The 10710-nt window shown below is 33.1% G+C and overlaps 1 protein-coding gene across 1 annotated transcript; it reads right to left on the bottom strand.

Annotated features, from left to right (window-relative positions):
• Positions 1-1201: 1201 nt before the first annotated feature.
• Positions 1202-2128, bottom strand: LOC139889609 (carboxylesterase 1-like). The gene has a single exon (XM_071872552.1). It carries the CDS (start codon positions 2123-2125, stop codon positions 1202-1204), a length of 924 nt encoding a protein of 307 aa, XP_071728653.1. The 5' UTR covers positions 2126-2128.
• Between the last annotated feature and the right edge of the window lie 8582 nt (positions 2129-10710).

The raw sequence follows: 10710 nt of genomic DNA, 5'->3' as shown, positions 1-10710 counted from the left end.
ATATTTTAAGTATTGTTTAGTGGCTCATACCATAAAATATTATGCTTGAAAAATATATGGGGTCCTACAATTATATTTAGTGGTGTCCTATAATTTTTTTAATGATCGTTTGTAAAAAAAATTTCGTAACTAGCGGGGTCCCGGAACCCCACAGGTTCCTAAGTAAACTCGCCATTGTCAGTTGACCTGCGTGCTTGTTACATCTATCTATAGTCTATAATATCATATAAATCTCTAAAATGATAATGTTATTAATAAGAAGTATTCAAACTTAAAAAAAAAATATTCAAAAATACGGAGAAAAATTATAAGCCCCTAATGATAAAACACCTCCATGACCTGTGAAATATTTTAATCATTATGTACAACCTTCTGGTAAAACACCTCAATTATCGTATGTACAATATTTGAATCATTATGTACAATATTATGATAAAACATCTCTATGATAATATGTACAAACTTTAAAACAAATTGTATAATCTTTTACAAAACACCCCATTAATATGTACAAGCTTTGAAACATATTATAAAACTTTTATATAATAATTGTATTTTAATTTTTTTTAAATATTATTATTATTCAAATATGAGTATTCTTTACGAAATTAATTACGTTACATATTTATGCGAATTACATGTCTCAATAAAAAGTTGTAATGTAAATTTTTATGACAAAAAAATAGTAATTGTGATGAAAATTGAAAGATGGTGGTGAGAAAATAAATGTAGTTCATTTATTCTGACTAAGTTAAGTATATCAATATGTCTGTAAAAACAACGACACGTTTTTTGGTCGGAATCCATGGTTCCACGGGTCATTAAACTAATTGACTTTAGCATTTACATTCACTTAATACCTAAAACACATCATTAATCATTAAATTAAACTGTTTCGTTTAAATAAACTCGTAATTATACGGTTCATTTGACTAATAATTTACACGGAAAATAATTTTACAATATCTTTCCTTGTTTTGCACTTTCATATGCTCTCGAAACATCACCTGTTTCATCAATTAATACCGAAACTGCGTGCGGATTTCTACTAATACAAATTAATGAAACATAACTGCGATATTTAATCATTACAACCAATCATCTTTCATCATAATTATTAAGCGTTAAACAATAGTAAACTAACTCGTTTTCAAAAAAAAGGCACAATATATTAGTTAACGCTTGTACCAACATTTATTTATTAATCAACATTAGACATAAAATTTGATATTTCTTCAAACAATTCTACAGCTTTAGACATATCAAAATATTCAATCCCATGATCACCTTCTCCATAGATACACTTGATCTCTACACCTTTTGATTCCAACATCTTAGCGAACTCCATTTGACGATCAATCAATAAATCCCCATCACGAATCGTCATCATCACCCGAACCACACTACCCGCCATCACATTACAATACTCGTGATCACGGTTCGCACCAACAGGCAGCGATAAATCCCAAAACGTATCACTATGGGACAAAGTCAACTGCCCAACATTACCCAATTGAATCTCAGATTCGGTTCGCTTAACCCCTCCAATGAACAAATTATGTAACATCAACCCTTTGATTTTCAATACCTCACCATCATTAACCCGTGAGGACAAACTTTGTCCTACATGGTAAGCTATATTTGCACCTGCACTAGTTCCCATTAGGTAACAATTACAAAAGTCAGCAAAATCAATCAACCATGGCTCCTGCGTTGACTTGACCCAATTCAAGGCCTTAACCCCATCGTCGTAAGCTGCAGGGAGGCGGTGCTCAGGCGCGAGCCGATAATCAACGGATACAATAACAGCAGGTAAATGAGTCGCTAGTTGGTTGCAAAAATCGTGTGAAACAGTTGTAGATGCACTCATGATAACAAAACCGCCTCCATGGTAGTAAACGATTAAAGGAAGCTTTTGTATAGGAGTTATGGTGTTAGTTAGTGTTTGTTTTGGGATATAGATTCGAACCCAGGTTTTGGTAACGGGATTGATGGTTATGTCTTTGCTTAGAACACGAGTATTTGAATTTGGATCAGGTGTGGGAAGCGAACAAGGAAGGGACACGAAACGAGTACATGAACCGTCCGAGTTGAGTATTGCAATCGGTGATTTGTGAGCAGACATTTGATAAATAGAACAAGGGATTGTAATTGATACTAGTACAAATGAATGTATAAATACCAAACTTGTGACTATGATTCGTACCTATGGCATGAAAGATTGAAAGACATTATTTTACACACACAACTAAAAATGGTTCACCAGGGGACTCGAATTCATAAACTTAAAGTTAATGAGTTACCTAAATATCGCTAGACAAAGACACTTTGATGACATAAAAAACAACGGTCGTCTTCAGGTTATTTAAAAGGATGCCATTAGCCATAACTTTGTCTTAAGTTTTGTATATAGTGACTAGATTATTGATTTATTAGCGAGACTTAAAGGTCATTTAAATTTTTTATTGTCACATCAACGTCACGGTAGCACATCATCAAATTTTCTCCTTTAAATAAATGAGAACTGAATCACTTCATGACATATTGTTTAAAAATTTAAGAATCACTATAATATAATAATTATAATTATAATTAATCTAATTAAACTACTCCGTAAAACATTATTATTATTATTATTATCATTATTATTATTATTATTATCATTATATTATTATTATATAATTATTATTATTATTATTTATTCATTATCATTATTGTTATCATTATCATTATCGTTATCGTTATGATTATCATTATCATATTATTATTATTATTATTACCACCATTATTATTATTAATATATATTCAACAATATACAAAAATACAAACATGAATGATCAACACTGGACTGATGTCATGTTAATGTCAGCATAACAGATATAATTTTGTCTTTTCCCCTTTTTAAGTGTCTTTATTTATATTTTAACCTTTTTCAAAAAATAGAAAAGTTATTATTATTTTTAAAATAATAAGGAAAATTAGTTAATAAAATAAAAATGTTTTCATTAGTTTATATTACATTGCATTAAAGAAATACTAGCATGAGAGCAGGTTCGAATCTTCGTAACACTCAAGATCGAATTAAAAATGGGCACATGGCGAGAGGAGGCGTCAATGTGCGCAATTCACTCGGTTACTGGTCTCGTCTCTCGGGGCTTTGTCACTCAGGAAATTTACTCACTAGTGGAGAACCAATGTAAAGGAGGTTACATGTGCAAACTCAAAAAAATAAAAAATAAAATAATTAAATAAAGAAGGAAAAAAAATTGACGTTAAACTAATAATTTAAAACTAGTCTTAAATTTAAGCTAATAATTTAAACTAATAATTTAAAAGAGGGCTTATTTATATTTATATATATGATAAAACTAGTCTTTGTCTACACCATCAAAATTTATAGTATTTTTGGAAGATTCCACTTGTGAATTATTTCTAAAACGGTAATGTGTTGGAAAATTTCAAATGTGTACGATAAACATAGTTCAGAGTAAACGATACATGCTTGAATCTTGTAGTTCTATGTTCATACAAATTTTAAGTTTAAACCCAATGATCTTGACGGATGACGAACCCATGGATAATTTTTCTCCAATGACTAGAGCATGAAATACACATGTTAACTTTTTATTTCATCTTTAATTATATTATGTTTGATGGTGATATTTTTACTACTTTATTTAATAAATACATCACACTCATACAATAAATAAATACTTGTATTGTACCGTTAATGAACAAATATAGTAGATCAATCAATCAAAGTAAGAGGTTGACATATCAATTCTCTATTAAGTTGTGTACACCAATGTATTTTTCAAGATATATCAATATAAAATTACTATTTGATATTTATTTATTTACATTTTTATCAGATCCAATGCAGAAATTTTGAAATCGATTAACGGTGGTCAAACATTGGACATATAAAACTAGTTATAATTGCATACCTTATGATTCAAATTTCCTCCACATGGATCATGTGCAAACCAATTATTTTATAGAAAATTGGTCATTTGATTTACATATGAAGTCATTGGTCTATGAATATTTTTTTCGAGGTGGTTAGTTCCAGTAATTTATAAAATGGTGTGGATGGTCCCTGTCAGCAACAATCATTAATGTTTTTGCTAAAAATAATCACTTGCCTTGCACAAGATAGTAATTTCATCATTTCCTTTCTATTTTCCTTCTTTGTTTGATTAGTCACATGCAACTCACTTTTCATTTCATATCAAAATCAAAATAAAATTTAAACCTAACAAACAAGCCTATCCAAAACCAAATTAAAAACCCTAATCAAATTCAACGAAAAACACAAATTATAAATATATCATTATAGACTATGTTTTTACTGTTCACCCCATTTTTTTAATTCAACAAGGGTATATTTTCGTCTTTTTGCTATGTGCACTTTATCTGGAACATTCTCCTCCATTTGTTATTTTTGCTGGGATCCCCACCGCTTACACTCGCTTTTGTTTTCCTTAATCGCCGCCACCTACTTTTTTTGCTAATCGACGGTGACGTTTGGGTTTTTGATTCCCTATTTGTTGGTAACCACCGCTGTAATATGTTGGCACCGATATCTGCCCGTCTAGGATTATGGTTGCGATTGATTCCAATTTTTTCCTTTTGATACATGCCGACGGAAATGCAATATTATTGCTTCCGTTGTCGTCAATGCTATTGCCGTAAAAATACACCTCGGTAACCATTTATTTATCTACTAGTGAAATGACCCGTGGAACCACGAGTTTGTTTAAACGAAACAGTTTAATGATATGTTTTAGTTATTAAGTAAACGTAAATGTTAAAGTCATTTAATTTAATGACCCGTGGAATCACATAGTCCGACCAAAGAAACTCGTCAGCTGAACATTTCATCAAACACCTAAAATGCATATTAAACAATCCAAATCCAATCATAAGAGATAATATTGGTTGTCATTTTTATTTTAAAGTGTAAATTAAAATATAAACTTAGAATTGGTTTCCTTTTGCTTAACTTTTATAACTTCTCGTATTCAATTCAAAATAATTAATTAAAATAATTTAAAATTATTTAATCTTAATAATTAAAATAATTATTAATAAAATTTAATAATAATAATTAATTAATAAAATTTAATTTTAATTCAAAATTATTTAGATTAATGACATCACTCACCATGTTTCGATTTTTTTCTTTTTCTTTTTGATTTTTTCTTAATAAAAGAATTAGTCTAATAATAACATCATCATTATAGCATTTTAATATTAACTACAGATTACATGTGTTATTTTTATGTTTTTACATATTTAACAGTGGTACTATTGACTTTTTTGTCAAAGGAGACATATCAATCGCAGAGATAAGTAAACACATGTAATATTTTCTTTAAACAATCTACATAACAAATCATTGTACAGATTCACTACTCGCCAGCTATATAATTTGAAATTTGGTTCAATAGTACATATCCGGATAACCCATGAAGACCCATTTCCTTTGTAGTGAATTCTAAAATTAGTAGGATGAGGTTTAGATACTCTTATGGTAAGTTATGTACGTTTATTTGATACATGGGATTTTTTTACATATATGGTTTTGTTTCTATCCATTTTACTTCACTTTTGGTATATAATTCTTCGAAATTTAAGATATCGATACATTTATGTAAACAAATATGATGCAAGAAAGTCATATGATGCATAATCTATTATGGCTTTATTTTTTATATATTCTTTTGTCTCTTAGAAATGAAGTAATTGTCTCATAATATGGGTGTTTTGAATTGTCATGATATTGTTTTAGTTTGTGCATACATTTTTTTGCTGGAACATTATTCCAACATGTCAAACATTGAGGTTTTTTTTTTTTTTTTTTTTTTTTTCTCAAACTCTAAATTATTGGACTAAATGCAGGTCCCTGATGATGGTGGGAGGTGACGGCCGTTAGTTCTACTGAATGACTTTAGATTGTTTCGAGCAGCTTCGCTACCGTCTTCAGACATGACATCCACTATGCGTATTTTGGTTGCAGTCCTCGGACATGGCAGCATCTCTGTTTGTAGACAATCGAAGTAAATTTATGAAGCTACTCACAAATCCCAATTAATATCAAGATAAGTGAGGTTTACATAAAGAATGTTTAAAAATTTAGGCTATGATGATTAATTGGCCAGAGTTGAGTTGAGCAATGTGAAAAATGAATTCCTATCTTGGCGGGGCGATCTACAGGTTGCAGCCATGACGATTCATGATCTCTTGCTTGATTTTATACAAGGATCTGAGCCTCATGTATTTTATTTTTTATTTTTTTATATTTTGTTCGTTTGTTTTTTTATGAAAAGATTTTTTCCAAAGGTAGGATTTATAGTGCAGTTGTTTTATGTTAACATATACATTTTTTAGTGTTGGTGTAGTTAATGATTAATTGTGTATCTGGTGGTTTTTCTAACATATAAGGCCACTTGCTATGGTACAACTCTTTCACTATCATTTTCCCTGCCACATTAGCGCCACATCAGTACAAACACTTTAACATTTCTTTCACATTCCTTTCACTAAACACTCACTATCATACACTCCATTTCAAACTTTAAATCAATTTAAAATAATTATTTAAATATCTTAAATAAATACAAATAACATTTTATTAAATAAAATAAAAACATTACATTATTTTATACAAAAATGTTTTTTAGTGTTATTAATTTTATTATGTTTTAATAAAGGGTGATGATTCTCACACACACTTTTTTGATCCTCACACATCTATTTTAACCTTTTACTCTTCTAATAATAATCAATTGGTGTGTGAGGATCAAAAATGTGTGTGTGAGAATCATCCCCCTTTAATAAAGAGTATATAACTAAACAAAATAAAATAAAATAAAAACAAATAAAACCTTTTCTTTCCTTTTGCTGTATGCTCATCCCCAACCCCAAAACCCTAATTTTTACAAATCCAGCTCTTTTCCTCCATTAAAATCGCGTATAACTTGCATCAATATTGTTTATTTCGTATCAAACAACAGGAATCGATCACTTTTTTAGACATAATCGTGCTTAATCTCCTGATTAGTAGTCCCAATTTTGCTTAATCGTCACTTTTTCGGGCATCAATTTTGCTTAATCGGGCATAATCGTGCTTAATCTCCTGATTAATCGTCCCAATTTTGCTTAATCGATCACTTTTTCGGGCATCAATTTTGCTTAATCGTCCCAAAAATTAATAAACAACAAAAAAGAAAAAAAGCGGGGCACACCTGTCAGTCCGTTAGAGCCGTTGCAGGCTTGGCTAACGAAGCCTTTCACGACTTGCTGGTGGTGGTGGTTACCGCCTGGCGGCTGGTGGCGGTGGTGGTTGGAGATACATAGCAAGTGGCCTAAGTGTATACGTCTACGAGGTCACATCCATCGATACAGACACGCGGTGAAAGTTGTGAACCAGTGACAGGTTCTTTTTTTGGTTGGATGGTTAAAACGGAATCGTGTTATTTTGTTTTAGTTCTTTCACGTTTTTAATCTGCACTTTTGATGATGTCTACATGTGTAACGGTTGTGATAGTTATCCCATCAGTCAAATGTATATTGCCTTCGGTTCCTATGGCAATTGGTCGGTTTCGGACAATATATGAGATGCATGTTCATCTGTATCCTGAAGGTGAGCGACGTGTTTTCGTGTAACATTTTCTTAGTCGTTTTGATGTTGTTTTCTTCTCTATAGTTTTACTTTTTTTTTAACGGCGAATTTGCATTAGCGGATCATTTATTTCAACGACCCTCATCATTTGCACCCACACACACTAGAAGGAAACTCCTACCCGGGTTGCTTGACATCTAATCGCGGGGACCTGGTTTGCTTGGCAACTAATCGCAGGAAATTGGAGAGAAAACCTTCCGCCCCCAGGAATTTAACCCGGGTTGCTTGGCAACTAATCGCGGGCCCTTCCACACTAAGGCTTGATACCGTTGAAGCAAACGTTCGTTGATTGGTTTTACTTGAAGCATGTTTCTCCCTTTTTGTGCTTTTAGCATCGTTAGATCATCCTTAAGTTTATCAATCGGTTAAAACATTGTTTGTTTGTTATCACTTGTTGTGTTAAACAATCCACCTATTTCTAATTAATGCAATGCAATGTTATTTGCTCCCCACCACTTTTTGTGTTATTGTATATTTTGATGTTACTAATATTTTCAAACTTACTGACCAAGTATGCGAGACCCAACAATGATGAAGAAAAAAGACTAACCACCAAAACGAAGGTAATGTGCATTACCCTCCTTATAATATGCGCTTAAAAATCCGCAGGTAAACTTTTGTTGATGTAATGATGTAGTAAATACGGATGTACCAACCATTGAAATAGTAACCTATAGCATTCCATTTATAATGATGTAGTAAATCCGCAGGTAAACTTTTGAGCAATAGTAACCTATAGCATTCCATTTATATGAAACACTACCAACCATTGAAATTGAATTTAAAGTTACATTAATTTATATATGTGTGTTTTTTAAACTAGCGTCTAAGTTCATCTTTTGATTCCTTTTTTAGCTGTTGCACTTGGCTTTACGTTGTTATCTGCAAGTAAGTGAATGACAAAGCTTATACAGTTGAGCAGCGTGAAAGTTTCTTCAAAGGAGGTGTAATAAAAGTGCCCATTTTGGAAAAAAAAAAAAGAGGCGCTTGGTCATGAAGATGTAGTTAGGACCTTAGATCATACGTTGTATCTAGATTAATGGCGGAAACACTAATTAGAATGAGTCGAATACGTATTAGACTAACGGGATCGAATTAACCAATGAATAATTGATAGAATCGATGCCTAAGACTGTGTATTCGGTTGGTAAGGGTTTTGGGACGATTAGCAGCAAGTAATACGACGGCCTAAGGGTTTATGGTGTGTAACCTAACACAAAACCACGAAACCCGTATTTATACTAAATACAGTGACCATCGGCCGGTGGTCGGGGACCTTCGGCCGATGGTGACAGTCCCTCGACCGATGGTCCCTACCATCGGTCGATGGTCTTGAGCAGCCAACCGACTGCTTGACCTATTCACGACATTATACTAAGCATCATAAACACAAAGTATAAGTGTCCACGTACATATATGACTGAAATATCAAGTACATAACAAATAGAACAATAAACGTAATAGAACTCGGGATTTATGCACCAACAAACTCCCCCTAAGACCTAGTTCTATTCCATAAGTCTTCAGTCATCATACGGATCGATCACCATGTTGTTCAAGTAGCACAGCTTAGCCACTTTAACATACTGTTCAGCCTGTACCCTGTTTTCACGACGATAAAGCATACGGTTATAGTACAAAGTAAAAATATCAGCTTCGGTACAGTTCCTTAACCAGATCGGATCCAACACACGAATACAATCGATATCATCTTCCTTCAGCTTATCTAAAACAATCACAGCTTCCTCAGAACGATCATCATAAAACCACCAACGAAATCTCTGACTCCAATTCTGCGGCAATTTTCTTAACGGAACCTTCTTCATAGTCTTTGCCGGCTTATACTTCAAAATTTGTCGAGATACTCCACTAATAGGATCAACCCTGTACTTAATCCTCGGATACTGTGGTCTAAAATCCTTCCAGTTATTCAAATTGTACGCGATTCGAACTTTCTTAACCAACAATGATGAGCGATCGTTCATTCCACAATACAACATCTTTAACCTGGCAATCTGCATAAGCTCAAAATACGGCAGTGACTTGAACTCATGACCATGTTTGATGTAGTCAACTCCAAACTCTCGTTTAATTGCAAACATGTTGAATTCTTCAATGTATGCCCAGGCCAAGATCCTTCCTTTCGCACCTTTCCTCAAATTTATCATCTTCAAATACTTTGGCTCAAGCTTCGGTTTTTCACAATACTTTCGAATCCTCAAAATATCACGCCAGTCAGCTTCTAACTTCGCAGCAACCTCGTCATTATACTTGACTGGCAAGAACCCTTCAGGCAAAACCTCAGTTCTCTCTTTCTCTTTACACCTTCGATTCAAAACTTCGTCATCTGTTCTAAACAACTCCTCAAAACCAGGAAGATCTTCATTCCTATCATTCATATACGTAGGATATTCTTCAAAAGTAACATCTTCCATTAAACCATCAACTTCCCCATCATCGATATCCTTAGAAATCTCAGGGCCAAAAGAATCATCCTCTGATGGAGGATCATCGGACTGTGCGTCAGCAGCTTTAGCTTCTTCTTGCTCTAGACGCACCAGCTCATCCAGCTCAGCTCTGGTGAAGTTGTGAGGGATCTCCCCCTCCTCTAAATCATCATAAATAACAGAATGCTTGAGCTCATCCTGTTTAGACAAGAATTCACTAAAACTATAATCAATTTGTAAAGGAATTACTGACAGTGCTGTTTCTTTTGAAGTACCAGGAGCCACCACCATTTGAACATCAGTTTCTCCCTCTGGCAATTCAACCAGATCAAACTTCTCTTCCCAAGCAGTAATCTTAGCCAAAGCCGACTCTGCCACCTTTCTAGCTTCAGAAGCTTCTTTCTTTGCAGTAGTTAACAACAATGATTGATCACCAACTTTCTTCTGTAACAAATCAACCTGAGTTCTCAACCTAGTAACATCCTCAGTTTTCACACGATTCTCTTCTCTCAACTCCTCCACTTTCGCATCCATATCCTTCTTCATTCTCAGATTATCAGCCATAGCTTGAACATA

The sequence above is a fragment of the Rutidosis leptorrhynchoides genome, chromosome 2 (assembly GCF_046630445.1).
Source record: "Rutidosis leptorrhynchoides isolate AG116_Rl617_1_P2 chromosome 2, CSIRO_AGI_Rlap_v1, whole genome shotgun sequence".
NCBI classification, from domain to species: Eukaryota; Viridiplantae; Streptophyta; class Magnoliopsida; order Asterales; family Asteraceae; genus Rutidosis; species Rutidosis leptorrhynchoides.
Note: the sequence above shows the minus strand (reverse complement) of the source record. Positions and strands in the feature narration are given on the sequence as shown.

Coding starts and splice junctions, on each gene's coding strand:
- LOC139889609 (XM_071872552.1), bottom strand. CDS start 2,125: ATGTCTGCTCACAAATCACCGATTGCAATACTCAACTCGGACGGTTCA.